We start from the raw sequence: 24,365 nt of genomic DNA, 5'->3' as shown, positions 1-24,365 counted from the left end.
ATTTTGAAATTTGGGACCCGACTTCACGAAAGACATCTATCACCTAGAGCTCATCTAGAGGAAGGCGGTGCGTTTCATTTTTCATAGAACTAAAGGTCTGACTCCCAAACACAGCTTATGAAACACAAAACATTACGTTGCTTTGTATGTGCAGAAACTTAAAGTGTATTTATTTCCTGCATAAAATTACCGCAGGTAAGCTAAGTATTGCTCCCTGTTCATGCCTCAGGCATTCCAGATCGCCAGAGGGCGTCAAGGAGTTCGGATGCGCGAACGTCGGCTCCGCGAATGCAGTGATTAATTGGCGGAACGTTTCTTGCGTTTATCGTAAAGGTATTATAAAAGTGTTTTTCGAAGGCCCAAGCAACCAGAAGATATTACATTTGCGCTTGTAAGTGTATTTTAGGAGGTTTGTCATCATTCGAAGTTCGCCAGCGCGACACGCCACGATAGGCCTACTTCGCACGGGGAGGCGATGACTGGCGAGCTCCCGCCAAAGCCGACCATGACCGGCTCAGCGATGACAATGCAGATAACGGCAGAGGTATTTCATCATCAACCCCAGGGAACTACAGAAAGAATGGATCATGAGGCTGAACAAGCGAGCTGAAATAATCTATAACGAAGAACGCTATCATGAAAGCCAGCATGGTGTCGGAAACGCGGCTACAGCGAACGCCACTGCTATTGCAAAGACCGCTGGTAAATACATAAAGAACCTACAAAGCGGCGGGTCGGAAACTTGCTGAACGTTCAATAACGTCAGACCTCCAAAGACTTCCTGCGACCGAATGCAAAGTAGTTCTCCGAACCAAAGAAGGGCTTACAACGCTGAAGAGCATCAGCGATGTGAGAATTGCAGTGCCCATCTGGTAAAAAAGCCGGAATCAAGGAAGGAGAGGCTTCTGTGACAGACGGGCTATAAACGCTAAGCAAGGAACAATTGCACACCACTCGCCGAGTTACGAAAACGCGAGGAAGGTGGAAACAATTGAAACAATCAAGATGTGAGAAAAGGTGTGGCTTCCTACATGAACGCAACAGAAAGCTGCTCCAACGGAGTCATCCATGGAATTGATGAAGAGTACAAAAACAAGTATGTGCTAGAAGGACTGAACATCCACGGATTCAACCCACCAGTCATTGATGCACGAAGAATCGGGAAAATAAAATCTTTCCTAATCATTTTCGAAGAAGAGAGAGTACAACGCACAGTAGCCTTAAGCGGAGTAACGTTCAAGTGCTTTCTTTACAAAAACGGTACGAGGTCTGCTAAAAGTTTGAAGGACTTAATCACAGCTCAGACGTCCGTGACAACGAAGTGACTGAGGGCCATGGCTGTGGTACAACATCCCTCCGAATGGCGCCCGTGTACACTGAAGTGCCAACTCAGCGCGGAGAGCACTACACCGTGGACAAGAGGTGCAAAAATATCTTTCGCACCCCGTACATTGTTAAGAAACAACAATGGGAAGCCAGAAAAGAAGCTGAAAAAGAGAAGGAACAATCCTGGGAGGAGCAGTCAGCCCAAGGATAGATCCAGCAGCACAATGAGGGACCGGTCAGCGTCCTTTTCCCGGCTACAAACCGAACTGCAACACCAACGCACAGAGACACCCGCAAAGGTTAGCTGCTCAACTAAAGTTTCCCGTAACTCAGACACAGTTAAATAATTCAAACAACTCATTAAGCACCAGGTAGAGCAGATTAAGAACCTCAATGAGTACTGAAACGAATTGCTTCACTACGAGGGTCGGAGCCGAGCCAAGGCGGATGGTCGAGCTTCTTCGTCGCCGTATGCCGCGACCGAGTGATGTCACAGCCATGTCCAGCTGCACAGCACCCTCGTCAAGCTCTGGCGCTGTTGCCTAGCAACGCATAAGAGGTGTGCGACTCCTCCTCCTTAAAAAAAAATTAGTCCCCATCCGGGAATCGAACCTCCATCTCTTCGATCCCCTGCCTAGCGCTATACCGCTGTGCCACGCCCCGGGTTTTTTTTTTTTCAGCATGGTATTTATTACATGCTTTTAAGTTCACAGTAGAGCTATATACATTATTTACAGAGTAATCAGCCTGTAGGCGAAAACTCCAATTGAAGCATACAACACAACACCACACAACTAGAATACGACTTAGCACAACTTCACTAAAACGGTGGCAAAGAAAGACAACACATCAACAATGGCAGCCAGTCCGGTTGATAGTCACTATCTTCGTAAGTGTCTCTACGCTGGTGTACCATCTGGCCAAAATGAGTAGCAGGGGAGACTAGAGGCTCAGCATTCCGATCCAACATACGCGTTTCCCACAGGCTGTAAATCCAAGGAGGAAAATCATCAAGTAACGCACACTGTGGGAATTCAAAATAAAGCCTTTCTTCAATGTTCTTTGCAGAACGTCCCGAAATGATATGGCATCTTTGCAGGCAGAATAATTGTGTTCGATGGTTTCAGGTGCATGACATAAGCGACAATTACCAAAAGAAACGAAAATATTTTTTTTCTGAAGCCACACTTTACAGGAAAAACCTCGGCATGAAGTTCAGAGAAAACCGTTTTAGTAGAAGGCGAGATCAGCATTTTGTGCATTCTTTTTAACACATCATGCCCCATACAGTTAGCATAGAGTGAACGATATAAGGGAGGCGGGAACAACATAGATATCAATTGTTGGTATTGGTATAAGTTTTTCCGTGAAACAGAGAATACGTACTCATAAGAGAAGCGAACTGCCAGAAAACGCACTGAATCGTAAACTTCTTTCATTAAATCAAATAATAATGGCCAATCTGTAAAATTGGAAGAGACCACTAAGTTTGAAAGAAGGTTCATAAGATTAATTTGCAGGGATGCTCTGGTAATTGAATGGGAGCTATTACGGAAAAAGAAGAAATAAGCAACTAACTGTCTGACATAGAGATGTGTCAAACCTAATCCGCCAGCAGAAAAAGACCAGAATAAATTATCGCGCCGCATGGGCTCAAAACTGGACGACCATATGAACATCGCAAACGTTCGGTGAAAGCTTTGGGTGTTATTCTTCGCGCAATGGAGTACCTGTAAAACATAACAAAGTTTTGTAGCCAGAAACATGTTTACATGCCTGTGCTCGGCCAAAAATTGATAGGCAGTGCGGAACAAAAGTTTGAGTAATAGCTCTGTAGTGCCGTGACCCGCTCTTTCAAGTAACGCCCACTAAACTTGAATGCATGAAGGGGAACTCCAAGGTATTTAGGGGAACACGAGACCATTCAATTGCAGCGTAATGAGTAGGCATTGCTCCCCATGAACCGAACCACAGACCCGAACTTTTGGAGTTATTCATCTGAGCGCCAGATACAATACCAAACTGCTCAATGGTGGTTATAAATTTGTCAATGCTGGATTCGTCTTTGCAGAAAAACGCCAAATCGTGGGCGTACGCAAGCACTTTGACTTCATTACTGAAGGCAACATAACCACGGATATTGTGGTTTTGCAGTACACTCAAAGTGGCTCTAGGCAGAGGGCAAAGAGTAGCGGTTACATATGACAGCCTTGCTTCACGGATGATCGAATTAGCACAGGTTCTGAGAGGCGGCCATTACGATCAAGCGAGTGGAACTGTTGTCGTAGCAAAGTTGCACCCCTTTCAGTACAGTTGATTCAACATTTGCACGCTCGAGAAGAGAAAATAGAAACGAATGCCGGGCCCGTTGAAATGCCTTCGCAAGGTCAATCTGGAGTAGAGCAAGCTGCTCATAAGAGCCAGAGTGATTCGAGAATTGTACGTGGAATATGTATGTTATTTTGCATGGAGCGTCCCCTCCAGCCACTCGTCTGATGAGGGCTAATGAGAATCGTCATGGCATACTATAAACGATTTGATAGCACTTTCGCAAACATTTTGTAGTCCACATTTGCCAGCGTGATTGGCCTGTAGCCATCCACTGAGAGCAATTTTTTTATCCGTACTCTTTGGAATTAAAGCTGTGTGATTCCTAGTAAAGGACTGAGGAAGGACCCACACATCAAAACTTAAAGCGAAGATCTGCAGCCAGACAGGGCTTAGCAAAGATTTAAGTTCTGGCGTCACCTAAACCCTAAATCACGAAAAGAAAACCAAGCTTCTCCAGAGGGAAACAGAAATATTGCAACCACGCTGATCAACTACTGTACTTCTTTCACTATAGACAACAGGAATAAGCCTTGTACTAGTTTTTGCTCAGGAAATAATTTAGAACCCCTTACTGCAACAGAAGCAGGAGTGTTAAACCTTTTATTAAACTTGGACACAAAGGAAGGATCAGGGCCCGGTGGAATCTCTAACATTTTCTTGCGTAGATATGCCGAATGGGTAGCAACATTTTTAGTGATACTTTTTAACAAGTCATTGTCATCGCACACCCTTCCTAAAGCTAAAGTGACGCCTATACACAAAACAGGAAGCACACCAGATCACTCAAATTTCAGACCAATTTCACTAACAAGCACTGTATGCAAGTTACTAGAGCACATTATCTTAAAGCACATAACAACCTACTTAGTGATTATCCAAGTAAACATAAAAAAAAAAGACAAAGTACCATCCCCAACGCTTTCCTTGGCCTCGCCGACTGTTGGCTTCTTTCCTTCATGTATTATAACGAGCACCCTCATTTCCCCTTAATTGATCTGCTTGTAACCTACTTAGAGGAAAATCAAATTTTAACACCTTTTCAGCACGGCTTTCGGAAAGGAGTTTCTACAGTCACACAACTAATCAAACTTATACATAACATATCCTTCACTATAGATCAGCAGAAACAAATCGACCTCATTTTCTTAGACGTTTCGAAAGCTTTCGACCGCGTACACATTCCAAACTTATCGTGAAACTTAATGCAACCTTTGGAGCTGGCCTTATAGTAGATTGGATTGTTGATTATTTTACTAACCGTACTCAATTCGTTGAAATTAACAATGCTGTGTCCGAAACAGCTAATGTTACATCTGGTGTACCACAAGGAAGTGTTCTAGCCGCAGTATTATCTTTAATTTGTATAAACGAGTTACCTACCAGTATTTCTCACAATATTAAACTTTTTGCCGATGGCTGTGTAGTTTACCTGGAAATTGATTGCTTCAATGACCACATAGCTTTAAATAACGCTTTAACAGCAGTGACCAAGTGGTGTGAAAATTGGCAGATGACTATTATTATTAAAAAATCAGTTTTTTTATCCATAACCAGAACGATACACCAATCGAATTTTGAGCACTAATTATACAACATTCCTCTTGATTCGATGCCCGAATATAAATATTTAGGCATAACACTAACCTTTGACCTCAGATGGGATTCTCATGTTAACAATGTCACATCAACCGCCTTGAAACAGTTATTTTTCATTAACAGACGCCTCAAACTAGCACCATGGGAAACAAAGCTACTTGCGTATAAGACATATGTCAGACCAATTCTAGAATATGCCAATGTTGTTTGGTTTCCTTTCACTAACAAGCTTATTAAACAAATAGAAGCAGTGCAGAGGAAAGCGGTTGACAGATTCACCAACAGAACTACTCAAACACGCCGGACTACTAACCCTTCACAACAGAGCAAAGCTAGCGCGCCTTAAAACCATTTACCAACTCATACACAATCAATTGAAATCGACACTTCAAGATGCATGTGAAAATCACAAACGCGACAAACACGTAATAATCACATACACACTCTAAACGAGTTTTCATTTCCTACTGACACTTTCAAATATCCTTACTGTCCTCGTGCTATGCGCGAATGAAACACCTTTAACAGATCAATTGTTACTAACCCATCATTAAATTCTTTCAGCGCACTTGTGGAAAATCAACTACTTATATCACAGTAATTATTGAGTTCTTATGTAACTACGAAGTTATTCCTTCCGTTTGTGTTTTCACTTGTAGGTTTTACTTGTCCGCCAAAATCATGTTACATGCTCCTCATTCTTGTTCAATTGCTATACATATATCTTATTTTCTATAATCTCGTGTCCTATTTTTTATGTACTTCGATTCATTATCATTGTTATTTTTTGTTACTCTACTTTTGAATGCCCTCCCTGTTACGATCCCTGATGGGATTGACAGTATCGAATAAATAAAATAAAGAAATTGAAACGCTTTGTAAAACTCGCATGATATGCCATCAGGGCCAGGTGTTTTAGGGAGGGGTAATTGGTCAATTGCGTCTTCTATTTCTTCCAACGTGAAGGGAACATTGATAAGACCACAGTCATCATCTGATAAAGGTGTTATAAGAGCTTTGAAGTTAGCTAGTAAATCAGAATTAGTAGCAGCAGACGCGTCACTGAACAGTGTCGTGTAATATCTCACAAACACACACAGAGATGATGTCGCACGTTTTCGTTACTAGGGTGGCATTGGACATCATTCCCGGTATTAATTTGGCAGTAGCATAACAGTGCTCATCAAGTAGATCTTGTCGCGTGGGGTTTCAGAGTGCAAAGCACGATTAGTAGGAGATCGAACTCGGGCACCCCTGTATCTTTCAGCGTCCTGTTTTTGTAGGCCATACTTTACCCTAGCAATTTTGTCTAAATATAGTCCAGGTAGCTCACATTCTAATTCATAGAGGTTTTACAAACTCTTGTGTATTGTCCTCTCTTGACGTGTCCTGTAAAATGATCTAACAAACCTATTTTCAATAGCTATCGCTCGCACCTCCTGTTTAAACAGCTCCCATGCAGCAAATATTGGCATGGCATCTGTCAAACACACTTGTAGCTGGAAGCGTATCCGAAAGGCAAACGCCTGATCATTTGCAAAAGAAGAATTTAGCTTCCAAACCCTCATTTCGGCCTAAATTTGAACAGTAAGTTCTCCCGAGCCGAGCAACCACCATAAAATGATCTAAAAAGGAAACCGGTACAGTTTCACACTACATAATACGGGAAATCAGCGTGGAAGAAACATAAATCCTGTCTAGGCGCGCGTGGAACCTCCCCTAGATATGCGTGAATAGTGTAGATGCATGACATGAGGCCCCTGTATCAATGAGTCCTGAGTCTTCTATAACATGCGATAACACTTCACCACTTTGTCTCTGTGTACACTAGGCCCAGCACGATCATTCAGGAAACATACGCAATTAAAGTCTCCCATTAGCACAACATTCTTATCACAGTCTAGGAGGTTAGCCATGGCTTCAAACATATCAACACGCTCAGCTGCACTATTGAATGCATAAATATTGACACGTCTCTATTGCTTCCTGTGGAGCAAACAATTACAGCTTATTGGCCGCCCTTCCGAGTCAGTATAGTAAGATAACGCAGAATAAGGGAGAGCCTTTTGCAGAAACAAGAAGCAACCCGCCGAAAAACCAATAGCATGGGTCACAATAGCATTGTAATCAGACAAAAAGCGTCCTAGTGCCCTCTCTCTATCCTGGTCATTCTCGATTTTCGTTTCCTGGATGGCAACAAAAAGAAGCCGCTTGCTGCTGAAAAGTTCGACGAAGTTGCACCTGCTTCTGATGAGACCTAAGGCCCCTCACATTCTGCGTTGCAAACATTAGCTCCTCAGGGGTCGCCATGGTGACCACACAAGTGCTAACTAGGTTTGCATTTGTCTCTCCGGAGACGGCGATGTCACCTCCGGACCTCCACCACGACTGCGGGAACGCGAACGTTGGCACTTCCCGTTATGTTTCGACGCGCGCCGGCGGCGGCGATGCTGGAGTCAGATGCGCACCCGGCGCTTATGAAGATGTTCTTGAACAGAAGGGACGGCCTCAGTTGCAGGTAGAGTGGCCTGACCTGCAAGCTCTTCCTCGGCATTGACCTCAGTGGCTGGAGTAACCGGGGCGGCATCTTTGGCAGGATTACAACAGGTGGCAGGCTCCCTATTATGTGCCGGATTCGGCATCTCACATCGAGCCAGCGTCTCCCATTCCTTGGAGTCACCTTGAGGAAAAACCGTTGTATGAGCTGTGGAAGACGTGTCCCCAGTAGCGCCTGAAAGGACACCCGTCGCGTCAAGCACTTCTGTGGCGTCCATGACATGTTCTTGTAAAGCGTCGTCCGGTGGCCGCACACGATGCCGTAGCTTGTCCGCATAAGTAACGACGCGCTCTTCTGCGGTCTGACCGAAGCGTGGGCAGTCGTGACTACGCGGCGTAAGGCAGTGCCTACGAATGTGGCGAACACGGTTGCATCGGAGGCATAGCGGTGGCCTGCCTGGTATTATAACAAGGCTCTGTAAAGCACAAATAGTCAGTACATGTGGGACGTCGCCAACGCCGACTTCTTCAGCGAGAGACACACGAACATCCCGGTTCAGCGTTCTCAAATCATCCATTTCCGCCACTTTCCAGTTTTCCGTCAAAATCGAAGTCGCCTTCCCGTAGGCCTGTAGTGTCTCACGTATGAAGGCATCTTCCAAGCGTTCGGGAAGCCACGGAAGCTTAAATTTCACCACTTTTGGTTCTGGGTCCACGACGACAAAACGGCGGTCTCCAAGCGGATCTCGTTGTTAAACGAGATTACCGCAAGCCACCAATTTCTCTTTCGATTGTGCCGATTTGCAGGTGACCATCCATACATGGGACATTTGAAATTGGCCAATTGAACTAATTTTCGTGAGGTCCACAGCATTGCGAAGGGAGTCTCTGTAGTCTTGCGCCCGGTACGGGCGTCCGGCAAGGTCCGCATGCAAGAAAACGGAGTCAGCCACCAGCTTACCAGTTGGGAGACGGGGCTAAACAATCCAGTATTCATTACTGCTGGCATTAGCCTGAGCAGTACCTCGGCCAGAGGCCGATTGAAGCCTTTGAGTGGAGAACATCGAGAAACGCAAGCGCTTGGAACAACGTCTTCGTCTTTATCGCCGCCCCGGGTCGTGAAACGCTCTTCTTAATTCCGCTTGTCTGCCGTGAGGATGATAGCGGGATTCCGCGAATGACAGATACTGCGATTGGCGCGCAATTTAAAAGTACCAAAGACTGAAATAGTTAAGTCACTCAATTAAGGGGACGTCAATGATGTGACGCCACCCATCTGCCGTCAGCTATGAGGACCAAGCGTGAACGAGCGTGCTCCAACGCCGCCGGATGGCGCTTCTTGCCTTCCGCGAGTAACAGATGCTGCACCTTTCATGTAAACGAATTATAGAACGCCATTGAACGTACACGCGCTCGACATGGAAGTCAAGGAGAGTTTAGCTGCTTGCGAACGGCACAGTATACTGGAGAAATGAACTTCTGATTTAGGAAGCAAGAAGAGCGGATCAAAATTCTAGAAACGGTGGCTCAGAAACCCTTGGAAGACAGACCGGAGCAGTCAGACGCCACGGAATCTATGCAGGGGTAGCAGGATAAAGATGTAGAGGCTGTGAAGGTGGAAAACCCCCAATTAAAAAGAACAGAACAAAAAAGTCAGGTCTCGATGCCAAATTTCAGAAACTGCATCATGATGAGAAACACGACATAAAACTACTGTTTGGAATGCTAATGCAGTTCTTGAAACAAGTGACAGAAATAATAATAGTAGAATTTGAAAAAAAAAAAAAACATGACGCAGCTCTCAAGGTGGATTTTGAGAAGGGACCAATGGAATTGTGCAGAATTCCAAGCGATACAACATGTCTTCGCCTAACAGTAGTAACAATATCTGGCTATTGAACTAAAGGGAATTCCTGCGTAAACTAGCCGTTTTACAATCGTTGCTTTCAAACGGTGGCAAAGCCGAAATTATACCGTTACAAGAGTGCTGTAAAAACGCTCGCCTGTCCGGATAAAAATCGTACCCGGGCCTTGGGGACAAAATGTAGGCTGCCACCCTCGTCAGTCGGAACGTTATCGCATTGCAGCATGAGACAGGACACGTCCAATTAGATCACCCTCTAATTGAAATGGTACCGCAAAAACTAAACGAAAAAACATTATGTTTATAATTTAAACTGCTCTCCAATACAAAGAAAGGATCTTGCGGCTTCGACAGGCTATTCGCAAAAACGAAACAGATATAGGGCAAAAATCATATCGTCATTGGAGGGGACTTTAGCGCGCATCACCCCGCATGAGGGTACAAAATCACGAACATAAGCGGAATGAACTTGGGGACAATATTTTAGAGGATGAGCTAACCTTAATCACAGACCCTATGAAACCAACAAGACAAAGAAATAACGTAAGTAGGGACGCTAATCTTGCTTAACACTTATCGGAGGTCAAATCACGGCTAGGTGGTGCAACACGGGGGAGCACCTAGGAAGTGACCATAAATTTATTGAGATCGTGATAGAAGCCCGACCGCCCGTATCGAAACCCAAAATAGTTCGCAGCTGTAAACTGGGATCTATTATAGCGGAATCTTTCTGCCCAAGACGAAATCAAGGACAAAGCATCTTGGGGTACAGACATTTTCGCGGCATAAGGAAGCCACTGAAGATGTGGAAGCAGACGAAGCGCAAGAACAGGTTGACAAGCGCTTGATCGGTCTTTGGCGCAAGAAAAGGACGCTAGCAGCAAAGCTTGCCCACAATAGGGGGAACATGAATGTACGCACACTCCTGGCCAAACAGAAGCGAGATATTGAGGAGCATGCGCTGTACTTAAATAGGCAAAACTGGGGCAACATGTGCGAGCAGATAGACCACAGATTCACTAAAGCTAACACGTTTGAAATGCTTTGATATATTTTAGACCCTGATAAGACAAAAGACGAGGCACATCAAAATTAGCAGAAACACGTATATAAATACGAAGGCACTAATTGCCAACTGACCTATCAAGTGAGGTACTTGCGATGAACGGTCCCGCATCCCTCCTCGAGTACAAGGGAGCAGATAATCCCATTCTGGACGAGCCCATCACCATCTGAGAAGTTAGGTCAGAATTAAACATACTTAGAACAAAACAGCGACATGTCTACTCAGAATCAGTAATCACATGCTAAGGAATTTGAATAATGCATCAATAGCTACGCTAACATTGTGAATGCAGGAGAGTTTGGACAAGGACTGAATTCTACAGGCGTGAAAAGAGGCCAACCTATTCCTTATTTCGGAAGCAGGCAAAAAACTAAGTCTAGAAAACCTGAGGCCTATTTCGCTTACCTCATGTGTAGGTAAACTAATGGACCCTGTATTTAAAACGAGACTAATCAGACCCCTAGAAGAACAGGAACTTTACTCAGACACGAAGAGCGGATTCAGGGCACATCTTTCCGCACGTGCCGTCAGCCTTCAACCTAAAGAGCAAGTGCCAGCGAATCAAACGTTAGACACGAGAGTAATAGTCAGTCTAAACGTGTCCAAAGCTTTCACCAACGTTGACTCAGCCGTACTAGAACCCCTAGAAACTGTAAATGTAGGTAGAAGATAAATAATTACGTCAAAGACTTCCTTTCAAATAGAACAGTTATTATCTGCCTAGGAGGGAAGGAAGATAAAGGAATAAGAATGGGTAACAAATGTACTCCCCACGGCTCAGTCTTATCACCAACACTTTTCAACATTGCAATGATTGACCTACCAAAGAAACTGGCAGGTATAGAAGGACTCACGTGCATAATATACGGGGTCGGTATCACCCTCTGCGTTACCATAGGCAGTGATGCGCACATCGAAAACAACTTCCAAACAGCGACTGAGGAACTTGAGTTGTACGTAAAGCAAACAGGATTCAAATGCTCTGCCGAGAATTCGGAAGCGCCCTTCCTCGGCCGACATATAGACAAATAAAAGCCCCAGGAATGCGGAATAATGCTAACGCTAAATGGGGACTGAGTCCCCTGGGTAGAAACGAATAGAATGCTGGGTATTCGGATCCAGTCAAACGGTGAGAACACAGAAACGATACAAAAACTCGAATCGACTGTAGGCCAGACGTTTCGGTAATCAAGAGAATAGAGAGCAAACATGCAGGATTGAAAAAGGCGAACCTATTGAGACTAATTCATTCATTCGTAATTAGTAGGATCACATACGTGGCACCATACTTACGGTGGGCAAAGACAGAAAAGAAGAATAAAATCCAAATTAGAAAACGTGTCAAAACCGCCCTGGGCTTCCATCTGTAGACATCCACCCAGAAAACTCTCAGCATGGGGATCTCAAACACACTAGACAAGCTCATTGAGGCTACCTTAGCAGCACAACAGTAACGACTTCTACGCAGCTGATCGGGACTAAAGATGCTAGAAAAGCTTCCTCCGGCCCACGAGGGCCTGCGAGGAAACGAGACAGCAAACGCATTAGCCCGATGACTTAAACACCGGGATACCAGTGCGGTCTCGTCGAGCAAAGAGCCATTTCAGATCGAGCAGTTGAGAACATACCATCTTATTATAAATCATTGCAGATTAGAAAGACAGACACTGCCTTAAGCAGACAAAATAAAAGAAGAAAAAAATAGATTATATGGAGAAAGTTGCAGGCGGGGGTTTTTCCAACTCGCTCGCACTATGCAGATGACATCTGGCGATACAGGACCCGCGGTAACACCACTGTAACAAAATTGCAGTTATGATACATATGGTGTGGACATGACCTGGATAAAACAATCCAAACAGGAATTTGGAGTCCTGGGAGGCTTAAATGATAAGCCAGGACAAATACGTCCGAAATAAAATCATTCATCTGGCCCTGGACTCCGCTGAATCTAAAGTGATTCCAGCGGGCTGAAAGGGGAGGAATATTTCTTGATGGTTATAATTATAGTTGTTCATCATCAGGCATTCCACTACTAAAAAGGACCCGGCAATGTAGGGAGAACTTCTTGCAGCCTCTCTTTGCTAAAACAAACGCGATTATTGCACAATTTCTTTCATAAACCGATAGCAGATGGGAACGCACTCCCCGAATCAATTTTTACTCTCCTAACGTGAAACAGGAGCTAAAAACATTTTTGCATCTCTAAAAACAGTGACGTTCCTGTATTCAATTTTCAGCCCATATTTTTAATTGTATTTGCTATTTCACATTTTGAGTTTAATTTTTGCTGTCTGCCATATGAAGTGCAATCACGTGGTGTTGTTAATTAAGTTTTTTCTATGTGCTTCCTGTTTGGGCCAACTCTGGCCTGTAGTATAATGAAACAAATAAATACATGAAATATCAGACACCAAACCTTTCTGAAGAATTCAACAACTTTATTTATTATGAAAACTTGTCGCGAGTTCCGGTCAAGCGAGTGGTTAGTTATTATGGCAACCGCGATTCAGTGACAATTCATCCCTCAAAAGCATAGAAAAATTTTTGATTCTACTGAAACATCGGGCACCACGCAGCGCGAAATATGGTGGTCTTGGAATTAGGTCAAGAAACAGTGTAGAAAAATAGTAGCCACATGCCTACCCGAAATATTTGTTATTGCACCCTCATTGTCATCTTTTAGTTTGTCACAGTCTAGGTCAATTCGGGACGCGATTCTTCACAAACCAAATCATCGCTGTCCCCATGGGCGAAGGCGAGTGAGAACGCTAAATTTCTTGTTATCATTGACGCAGGACGAACAGAATATATCTAAATTATCCGGTCTCCTTTCTTATCTTGTGGGAAGCTTTGTAAAAAGGTATCAATGAATATACTGCGAGATTCTATAATTAACGCTTCTCTATTGTAACTGCATGCAGGTAAGTTTACTGAATCGGCTTTCCTGTAGCTAACACATTATGCTCTGCAAAACACTGATAAAAAAAATCCAGGCTGTGACTTCCCGTCTCTTTCAATATAACGCATTACCTTTCTCAAGCAGGACATATTTGTTCCTAAATTAGAAATGTATTGTTGCACGACGCTTGATTGATTCTTTTTCAGTCTTTCCTAGAAGAACAGCAGCAGGTACTCTTATCGACTGCTACAATCCCAGCTTTCAATATACCTTTTTTTCGTTCTGCAGTATAATATCACGGCCGCTCGTTGGAAGCGCACTGGGTGTGGCCTGCTGCGTTGAGCCGCCGTCAATGGGCAAGCGCGTCCTTGGGGAGTTTACGGTTGCGCCCGCTATTTCTGCTGAGGGCGCCACTGTTCGGGGACACGTCGCCGCCGGGGTCGCCGGCTCTGAGCGCGCGGTTTGCTTCCTTTTTGGACGCATTCGCCTTGCATATGTGTGGTCGGCGCAAACTTTTTTTGTGTGCACGTGTGCAAGCACGTTAACGTTGAGACGGGACGCGTTTGTTTTTTAAGGCGAAAGCCGTTCTAGGCTCATGGAGTGAAAATTTGTGCGCAGAAACAGTGCCTGTAATCTGTGTGTCGCATCTGTGCGCTGGTGTGTCAATCGCAAAAAGCGGACATGCAAGGAGAGAAATTAAGAATGAAAATGATTGTTGGTGATAGGTAATCAATGAAAGTTATAAATGGACATTGATAGAAGTAATGACTAATGCTATGAGTAAAAATGATTAATAATGACTAGAATGATATGTAATGACGAGTATATCAAACTACGACATGTAATGACCGCAATTGATTAGAAGTTAGTAAAAGTGCTTAGCGATTTATGGCAATGACTATAATAGCTAGGCATGACTCATCATTACTGCTAATGACTACGAAATGACCAATATGTCAAGCGACGACTTGTAATGACCACTACTGATTCTAAATGAGTAACCTGCTTAGTTATGAGTGGTAAGGACTACACTGACTACGCAGGCAGACTCATCATGACTGGGAAACAACCAATATATCAAACGACGAGTTGAAATGATTGCAACTGTGGCAAACGATGAGAGGGAAACGTAGGGGAAAGGTAGGCTTTCGCCGTCCTCCGCTTAAGAGACATCTAAGAGACCTTCTGATTTTATCTGTTGAGTTCGCTTCAGGCAAAGGCACAGCGGGGAGCGGAAATGCACACGCTTCCTCTAGAATAAAAGCGGCTCTGAGGTTAAAAAGTCCAGATGCTGAAGCATAATCTCCTACCAGCTGCCGTTCAATTTGCTACAAGGGGCAGCAGATTGGACTCGTTGGTGAATAATTATAGATTAACAGCGCAAACAACGTAACGGGATCACAGGAGAAGACGGCACAACTGCGCTAGTTGTGTCGTCTTCTTTTCCTGAGTTCCCGTCATGTTGCTTAACCTATTTAGTTACCAGGAAGCTGGCCAGTGAACTAGGATTTTTAACAATGTGTGAAGTAGATGAACACGATGAGGTAGCACCGCAAGCTTTTCTCGCAGGTTATGTTGCGAGGACATATCAAAAAAAGGTACGATGGTCTTTTTTTCATATAAGCATACAATTTGTTCAAAATTTTGCCGCTAGTCTGAGTTGCCTTGCAAGCAAAGTAGCCTGTGCATACATTTGTTTATACTCTTGAGAGTGTTTGAGCCGACGCGATAAACTGAAAAACCCCGTTCCACAGAAAATCCGGCACACGCTCTGTCTGTGGAAAGTCGGAAAAAGACCTCTCTGGCAAGAAGCACTTTTGCTGGTGATATGGCCAGATACCTTTGGCTCAATGAGAACACATGACATGTTCAATGTGGCAGGAGCTGCCAATCCAGAGAAAATCAATAAGATGTAAGGGTGAAATGGGAATTGAAAATGGGACCCTTAGATCCCAAGTCAGGCACACTATACTCCTATAGGGCACATTTTACAGCTTCGGTAAAGAGGTGCCTTATATAGGTATGTGTAGGTTGCTATTTCATACTATGCGCGGTGGCTTAAGGCTGCATTATAATTAAATGGGACAGAGCAATTAAGGGATACGGTGAATAAGCAGGTAGCAAAGTGCGGGTACACTAACGAGGCTCCGCAAGGAGACTTAAGAACCCCAAGCTTTGTTTATGACTACCAAGTTGTTGATTAATTTATGCGATATTTGGTAATGGTTTTGAGACGGCATGTCAGTCGTGCAAGGGCCTGTTGTAAAAAATATGAGCCAACTGGACCATTTACAAGTTTATGAAAACCAAGGACAATGGAGGCTTGAAGTGCCCCGCAAAGGAAGAAATCAAGCTTTGTCAGCTTACGAGCACCTTCAATAACAGAATAATGAAGTCTGAAGAGGTCCGGCGAAGTAGCAAGCCGAGTAAACTTTTGATTTTAGCATTATTTTCTCACTGTACACAGTGCCTGCAGCTAATCTATGAAAACAATGATCCTGCCGAAGCTGAGGAGCTACGCAAGATATCGTTAGGTTTTTGCACCCACTGATAGCGACCTGGGCTGGAAATATCAACTCAACAGTGGAGCGACGTTTATGGTATGTCATAAACCTTTTTCAAAAAAGGTTTTCTATCTGCGAATGGTAATTTTCTTCCTTTTTTGTGTGTGGCCATTTAATCAGCATACTCGGCTGCTCACTGAATCTCCTGCAGAGGCGCTCTGAAGCGTGAACATTCTTGTGGTCGCAAGTAAGAATTAGTTTCACAACAGGAACATTCGATTCGCGTTCTTACATTGAAAATTACAAACCAGCAAAATTGTTTGGGTTTGCGAGCAGCCAAAAAAAATAGCAAAAAAAACTTTCTGCGCATATACGTAGCACCTTGAGACAGACCGGCACTATGAAGCGCGCTTACTTTGACCGGTCATGCAAAATGCGGGAAGTCATGACGGATAGCGTTCTGGCGTACAAAGTTTAGGTCTGCAACTAAGTCGAATATACCAGGTTATCATGTAGATTTAATCTAATAAACATCTTCATATTTCCGACGTAACATTTGTCAGAATGAGATAGAAACGTTGGTTACCTGTCGCATTTTCACAGAGGTTGCTCACAGTAGGAATTTTTTTTATTGGATAGTGCTAGTAGTTTAGAGCAGGTTGACAACAATTTGTGTATAAAAGCTGTATGCAGGAATGACACACGGAATTCGCGACATAGTTAAGTGGTTATGCATTAGGCTACCATGGCAGCTGAACAGCTTCGAATTGTTCACAGCCGAGTGACATTTTCATTTGACAAACACATTGATCTCAATGCAACATCACGGTTATGCGAGCACTCCAATCGAGTGGTCTTGAACCACCATCACATTAAGTTTCTCGGGGTACACCCTAGCATACATCCTTGCCGAGCAAGCGCAAAGTGCTGACATGCTCCCACTAAGACATGACAGTATATACGAATTCGTGCTGCAGTGTTGTATAAAGCGGAGCTATCACACTTTTAAATAACAGGCTCCTACTACGCCGACGCCACACTGAAAGCGCAGCCAGGGGCAGCTCTCCGCGCGCGGCAGCGCGCGGCTGTCCCCGAGCCGTGGTGCCGCGGCGGCGGTAACGGGAAGTAGGCACTTCCCGCCGGTTTCGAGCGACGAAGCAGGCCGCACCTAGTGCGCTTGCATCGAGCGGCCGTGATAATGCTCATGGACATATACTATAACTATTTTTAATAAGTAGGGATGCCGGTAGCACCTAACCGGGTTAGTTGAAGTAATATGGAAGAGGCGTCGATCGTGCAGTGAGTCTATTCCGCCTGATGATGGTACATTCTGGCTGATGATAATCAAAATAGCATATGGAATAAAATATTTCATTGTCGCTTGCAATACGTCCTCCTTAAGGCTATTTCCCGGAACACTTCCATAATATACCTAATGCTCTTCTTGAATGGTTCTGTGACTGGACCAATAAGCTCAAACAGTAGTTAATGAAAACCTAAGGGTTTTTTTCACCATTTCAGGATAATGAGATTGACATAGCTAAACAATTAGTGTTTTTCATGCTGTCAACATTGACAAGTTGGCCATTTCGTGGTTGACGCTGTGCATCAAGCACCCGCCTAGAAATTGTACCCAGCAAGCAGACACGTAGCTGAATGAAATCATTTTGGTGCAGCCACATCGTTATGGCTACTGGAAAGATAATGTATATAACACGAGCGTTATGATTCGAACTTGCCTTCGTTGATTTGCTTCAAGTAAAAATTCTTTTACGACTCACCACGTCTAAGACACCCCCTCCAGCGTTTAGAAATGGTGCTGTTTAAACCTACATTTCACATCATTTTCCACATCATTGGGTGAGAGATGCAGGTAATGATTTACATAACTGTCTTTCATTCTTGTCAATATTATCAGGCACCTAAAATAGGCCTTGTATGAGGTTACTCTTTTTAAGAACAGGGCGCAAAGTGAACGAAAACGCGTATACTCTGAGAATAACATGGAGAGCACGCTTACGCGAGGCCGGGTTCCACCACATTTTCTAGATGCATGATGAAAGTTGACAGAAGAGAATACGAAATCTGTGAGAAACAGAAGAATGGCAGTGCTTTTGTAAACGTCAAAGGCGGCAGTGAGTTTTAGTCGAAAGGTTTAGCTTCGATGCAAGTTACAAATTAGAGGTGTTCAATATCGCGAAATTCGAACGTGAATAAATATAAATGAAACTTTGTGCAGAAACAAACGTGTGTCTAAATTAAATTTCAGCAAGACATATCCACTAAATATTAATCGTCGTTATTGCCTTGCAATTATTGCAAGAATGGTATAAAAATTTGGCACAGTACTATGAGCGACTTCTAAAGTAAAAGAACATCGAATGTGCAACATAATATTTAAGTATAAACTTTACAAATAATGTACGCGCTTTTGTACGTGCATTTAAAAATAACTACCGTAACAATTCTATAAGCCATGCCACTCTATAACTTGACTATAGATTACATTATGTGCTCACCATTAGATGTAAAGAAAGCAAGAGCAATGCCGAGAGTCAGCTTCATTTTGAATGCATCTATGACGTTCTCACTTATAACTGTTTGCGTACCATAGAAGAGCAAATATACATACACATATATATATACAGCAGCTATATGGCTTCGATTTAAAGAGAACAAAGAGGTATAATGTAGTGATATATTATGTAGCAAGATGCCAGCCTTACCTCGTGCCGCACAAAAACAAGTATACTGAGTCAGACTCAACTGTAACGTTTCATTGTGTTGCCAATGAAACATAACAAAGAGGTAGGAGATACAAGCTCAACTGCGTTTGACGTCTTTGGAACATTGTTTTAAGGCGAAAGCCATTGTAGGTTTGTGGTCAAAATCTCGTTTTCGCCAGATTTGTTCGGTAGGTGTGTTTCCGAGACTTTGACAAGCGTTCTGATGTCTGCATATTTTCCCGTCTATGTTAGTTAGTCCTCATTCTCACATGTCCAGGAGAGGAGTTTTGAGAGGCCGATGCTCCCGACAACGTAGACAAAGAGAAGAAATAAAGAAAAAAATTATAACAAATTCACACACATTCAAGTATAGACAGAAGCGAAGATGTATGCAGAATAGAGGCCAACAACAATAACGTAGGGAGAAGAGGTAGAAAAAAAGAAGGAGGAAGAGCTTTCGCCATTGTGCTCTTAGTTGAAGCTTAGTGCAAGCTTTTAATTTTTTCGTTCAGCGAAGGCAGTGATTTCAAAAACAATTGTGCGGTCTTCATTTACTTATTAGTCTGGCTCGGACTCCGTGATAGGATAACATAACAAGTCACGATGATTCGTATGCAGGTTCGAGACCACATGTTTTTTCGCAGATAAGCAATATTTAGAAACAACAAATGTGGCGATAAATATCACATAAAATTATACCGCTGCTAAACAAAATATTTTCCTTTTCTTTATGCTCCAATTTTTGTGAAACTTTTCTATATATTGGCGTAGCTAATAGATGCATGCCGATGTAACAAAGAGGAGGCTTTCAAGTTGTGTGTATCAGTATTTGTTGGTAAGTTTGATAAACAACACCGCTGCTGATGCATAGGTAATTGTCTTCCCTGTAAGTACAATATCTAAATATATGCCCATTAGAATTTTAATTAGATGGCAATCGAAATAGATGCCAAAGGCTCGTAACTATATTCAGCATAGGATCTCTTGTACACGAGAGTAAGAAAGGTTTTTCTTGAACACATAGCGCAAAAAAGACGGGGACAACTAACACAGATGTAGACAGGACAGCGGCTAAGCACCTGTCCTGTCTACATCTGTGTTAGCTGTCGCCGTCTTTTTTGCGCTATGTCTTCAAGAAACTGCTACCAACTAGCCCAAACCAAACATCTGTTGCAAGAAAGGTTTTAGTTTCTTTGATATGTGACATTGTAATAACAATTAAAATGATAGCAAGCACGAAATGCCGACAAAAGGAAGTATATAGAAATTCATAACATATATGGGTTCTAAACTTTTGAAGTTGTCAGACTATAAACGGTATTAGAATTAAGGGGTCCAAGAAAATTGAAACGATAATTTAAATCATACAGAGCTGGGGCACATTACGCGTTTCTTATTGATGAAAACGCGGCTGCTGCGGCGACATTCGTAATTAGAATTCCGAAATATTTACCTGCTAAGCAAGTGCCGTGGCAGAAACGCAATTTTTCACATTAAGGGGAAAAGCATTTGGCCTCTTAAACGCATGGTCCAATTAAGATAAACAAGCAATAGTCCACTTTTGCGTGGCTTGGTTTGATTTAGTGTGTTTATTGTTCTATTCTTCGAGATGTTTGATGCTTTAGTTGAAATTTGTTTTAATAACACAACCTAATTAAGTACAATCAGGGAGTAACAAAAATTATTTAACGCAAAAGTACACCACATAAGCTATAAACCCATGCTGTTGGTGCATCATAAACGTAATATTTTATTCAGGTTAAGAAACAACGACAATAAAATATCTACAAATCGGTTGGCTTCGGATTATCGTGTATAACCACCCTAAGCAGGTGAGGCTATCAGAGACTCCGTGATGGAAGGCTCCGGAAACCTCGACTAACTAGGGTTCTTAACCGCGCACTGGCATCGCGCAGCATACGTGCGTTTGTTTTCCGCCTCAATTAAAATCCGGCCGCCGCCGCCGGAATTCAGACCCTTACCCTTGAGGATAGTAGTCTAGCGCTCTAATCAATGCTCTACAACGAGGCAGAATCTGCTATTTATCCAAAGCCCTTCTGACAGGCAATTCGATGATGACTTGATATTCCACCATAATGTTCAAACCCTTATAAAAAAAAACAAAATCTAAGATTAACTTTGGATCAGTAAACTGCTATGAAGCGAAAGTCTACTGCTCAGTGGTCCAAAGTCCTCCACTACGGCACCTCGTTCTCCGTTTTCACTCCCACCTTCGCGACGACGCGATAGCGTAAGCTATCAGCCAACATATAAAGCCCGCCTTGACCGAGCCATATGAACATTCCGGCGTGGCCTACGGATAACGTGAATGCAAGGGCTTTACAGACTGATTGTGACCGTTACATATGAATGAAGAAGCCCGAATTGGCCGCTCCTGACAAACGTTATATCAGGAAGCCCGACGTCCAATTAGTTCTCGGTCATGTCAGCTACCAGGTACCGCCCTCCATGACTTCCTCTTCCAGGATTAGGACGTAACGGATGGACTGTCCCCACGACAATGAGCTCTTAAGTCTTTCGCCTTAATTAGCCAATTAACTCCAACAATTTGCTCATTACATTCAGCAAAGCTGAATTATACTCGGCATATTGTATCCAATCATAGAAGACGCCTTACGATTACAAGAGTATATAGCTACACCATGGCATGGCCTAACTGGACTGCTTGAAATTAACGCTGAGCTGTAAGTCAAACCGATCCAGTCAGCCGGTGCTCTACATTTACAATGAACATAGCATTTGGCCTGAAAAAGTTTATGCACATTTGCCTATACGTGGCTCTGGACGCAACTATAGCTTTTGAGGAAGGTTTTTTGCCCCGTCCTCATGTACAGGCATTGATACCATCGTGCCCTACAATCTACGAAACACACCGTATCCGTTTATCCGTCTGCTAATTAATGAAGGAAGGGTTTACAATGAAGGGATTTCAATTCCTGATGCATACATTTTCGTTTCAAATTAATGTCAAAAACACCCCTCTATTGTTATAGAAATGTTTGGAAAGCGAAATGGTACGGCAACACATTCAAAAATGCATGGAGAAAATTTGCGGCACAGGTTACTTCGGCCCTCCGCGATGGGCCAACGTATACGGAGCTCTACTGCTGTGCCCAAGTATGCGGAATAGTATCCGGTTGCAGCGGCCGCTTCTCCACGGAGGCAAAGCGGAAGGCGCCCGTGCTATGTGCGATGCCATCGCTTGTTAAGACCTCCAGGTGGTGTAAATTACCGGAGGCCTCGACTAAAGCGCCTCTCTTAGCCTGAGACACTGCGGTGCGTTAAAGACCATAAAGAAACAAACAAAAACAAACAGAAGACAAGTTTCATAACAAATTATTTTCTTTTTCTTAGGTAGATTTTACCGCATTGTTTTACAAAGGTCTTCTATAGCAACGGAGATACGTTTTCAGCAGAAGACTGATACGCTTTCGTGCGAAGTTATGATCTACGACGTACTAATGCTAGATTAACGCCTTTAGGAATCATCATCATCCTCAGCCTGACTATACGCAATGCATGGTGAAGGCCTCTCCTATATTCCTTAAATTAACCCTGTCCTCTGCGAGCAGCATTCACTTGACCCTTTGCGATTTTCTTAACCTCATCCTCCCACCTAATTTTTGCCGCGCACTGCTACAGTTTCCTTCCCTTGGATTCCAGTTTGTTGCCCTAAGCGGCCATCGGTTATCCTGTCCTGCCCATGCCTATTTCTTCTTGATTTCCACTAGAATCTCAGTGCTTATTTCTCTGACCCACTCTGCGCGTTTCCACCTCTTAACGCTATCCCTACCAGTTTTCTTTTCGTAGCCCTCTGCATTGTCCTCAACTTAATTGGAACCCTCTTTGATAGCTTCCACGTTTCAGCCCCATAGGTAAGTACAGATAAGAGGCACCTGTTTTATACTTTCCTCTTGAGCGATACCGGTAAGCTGCTAGTCATAATCTAAGAGTGCTTGCCAGATGTGCTCCATCCCAGTCTTATTCTTCTTGGTATTTCCCTTTCATGGTCCGGATCTGCGCTTACTACTTGCTCTAGACATATTCGCCTAGTACTTCCAGTGCTTGGCTACCTATCATAAACTGTTGTTCCTTCCCTAGACTATTGAACATTACCGTAGTGTTTTGCATATTGATTTTCCAGCCTACCTTTTTACTTTTCCTGTCTAGATCATCAATCATTCTTTGTAATTCATCCCCTGAGATACTTAGCAAGTCAATGTCATGAGCAAATCACAGAATACTGAGGTATTCTGCATCTACTATTATATCTCACTGCTACCATTCCAAGTCTCTGAATACTTCTTCTAAGCAAGATGTGAATAGTACTGGGGAGATCGTGTCTCCTTGCATAACGTTTTTCTTTACAGAAATTTTGTTACATTCTTTATGTTATTTATGCAGCACTAAGGTTGCTGTGCACTCTCTATCTATATTTCCTAGCACTTTCTCGTAGGGCTCGTCTACACCCTGAATTCGCTTTGCCCGTATAACCGCCGATATTTACACCGAGTGTATTTTTTCGTACTCAATGACAGCTATGTATAAGGGCTGGTTATATTCCGAGCGTTTCTAAATCACCTGGTTGATGTTATGGATATGATCGATAGTAGAGTATCCTTTCCGGAAACCTGCTTGATCTTTTGCTTTGTTGCAGTCTAAAGGTGCCCTGATTCTATTAGCGATCACTTTGATAAATACCTTATACGTAACAGACAGTAAGCTGATTGGTCTGTAATTTCTCAAGTCCTAAGCGTCCCCTTTCTTATGAATTAAGATAATGTTTGCGTTTTTCTATGGTTCCGGTATCGTCGATGACACCAGACATTGTGTATACAGGGTGGCCAGTTTTTCTAGCATGATATCCCCCGTCCTTCAACAAATCTACAGTTACCTGATCCCCTTCAGCTGCTTTCCCCCTTTTCAGAGTTTCTAATGCTTTCTAAACTTCATCCTTCGTCACTGGCGGAACGTCTGACTGCATTTCCATACCGCCAATCTCATTACTGTCGTGACGTCGTTTGCTGCTGTAGAGATCAGCATAGAACTCCTCGGCTACTTTGACTGTCTTGCCCGTATTTGTGATGACAATACCCGCGTTGTTCCTTAGCGCATACATATGATTTTTACCTATGCCCAATTTCTTCTTCATCGCTTTAAGGCTTCTCCCGTTCTTTACAGCTTTTACGCCTTTAGGAATGCAGGCACCTTATTCATTGCGGTGTAATTTAAGCCGAACCAACCACAATAACCTGCTGATTGCATGCACCTACTGCTTACCTACGATGTGTACATTTTTGCCTACATTTGGATACCATCAGAGAGCATCTATCCTGTGAATGATCCTGAAAACGCTGGCAAAGTTCTAGACGCATGCTTTCTTTAACTGCCAGCTTGGCTTTATAATGCACGCATTCCACATGGCGTACCTTTCATGGGGACCGCGACTGCAAATCCTACACTTATCTCCAACAGGAGCCACTACGGGTTAATTTAAGACACCTCAAAAGGCCGCGCCGCTAACCCGTGGTCA

At 43.3% G+C, this 24,365-nt stretch overlaps 1 protein-coding gene across 2 annotated transcripts in view; it reads right to left on the bottom strand.

Annotated features, from left to right (window-relative positions):
* LOC146174911 (uncharacterized) overlaps positions 1-18,736 on the bottom strand; it is a 134,509-nt gene extending 115,773 nt beyond the window's left edge. Inside the window, exons 1-4 of one of the 2 annotated variants that reach the window (XM_084584139.1) lie at positions 18,605-18,736; positions 18,106-18,170; positions 10,754-10,845; positions 1,992-2,312 (exon numbers count right to left, since the gene is read on the bottom strand). In XM_084584139.1, the coding sequence (XP_084440265.1) occupies positions 2,147-2,312; positions 10,754-10,845; positions 18,106-18,170; positions 18,605-18,650 (369 nt within the window). In that variant the 5' untranslated portion in view covers positions 18,651-18,736 and the 3' untranslated portion in view covers positions 1,992-2,146. Of the gene's footprint in view, positions 1-1,991; positions 2,313-10,753; positions 10,846-18,105; positions 18,171-18,604 lie in introns of those variants that run through there. The other variant, XM_084584138.1, reaches the window with a different exon arrangement.
* Between the last annotated feature and the right edge of the window lie 5,629 nt (positions 18,737-24,365).

Source organism: Amblyomma maculatum, chromosome 11 (genome assembly GCF_055883805.1).
Source record: "Amblyomma maculatum isolate TAMU_Amacu chromosome 11, ASM5588380v1, whole genome shotgun sequence".
Lineage (NCBI taxonomy): Eukaryota > Metazoa > Arthropoda > Arachnida > Ixodida > Ixodidae > Amblyomma > Amblyomma maculatum.
This window is presented reverse-complemented; position numbering and strand designations above follow the sequence as displayed.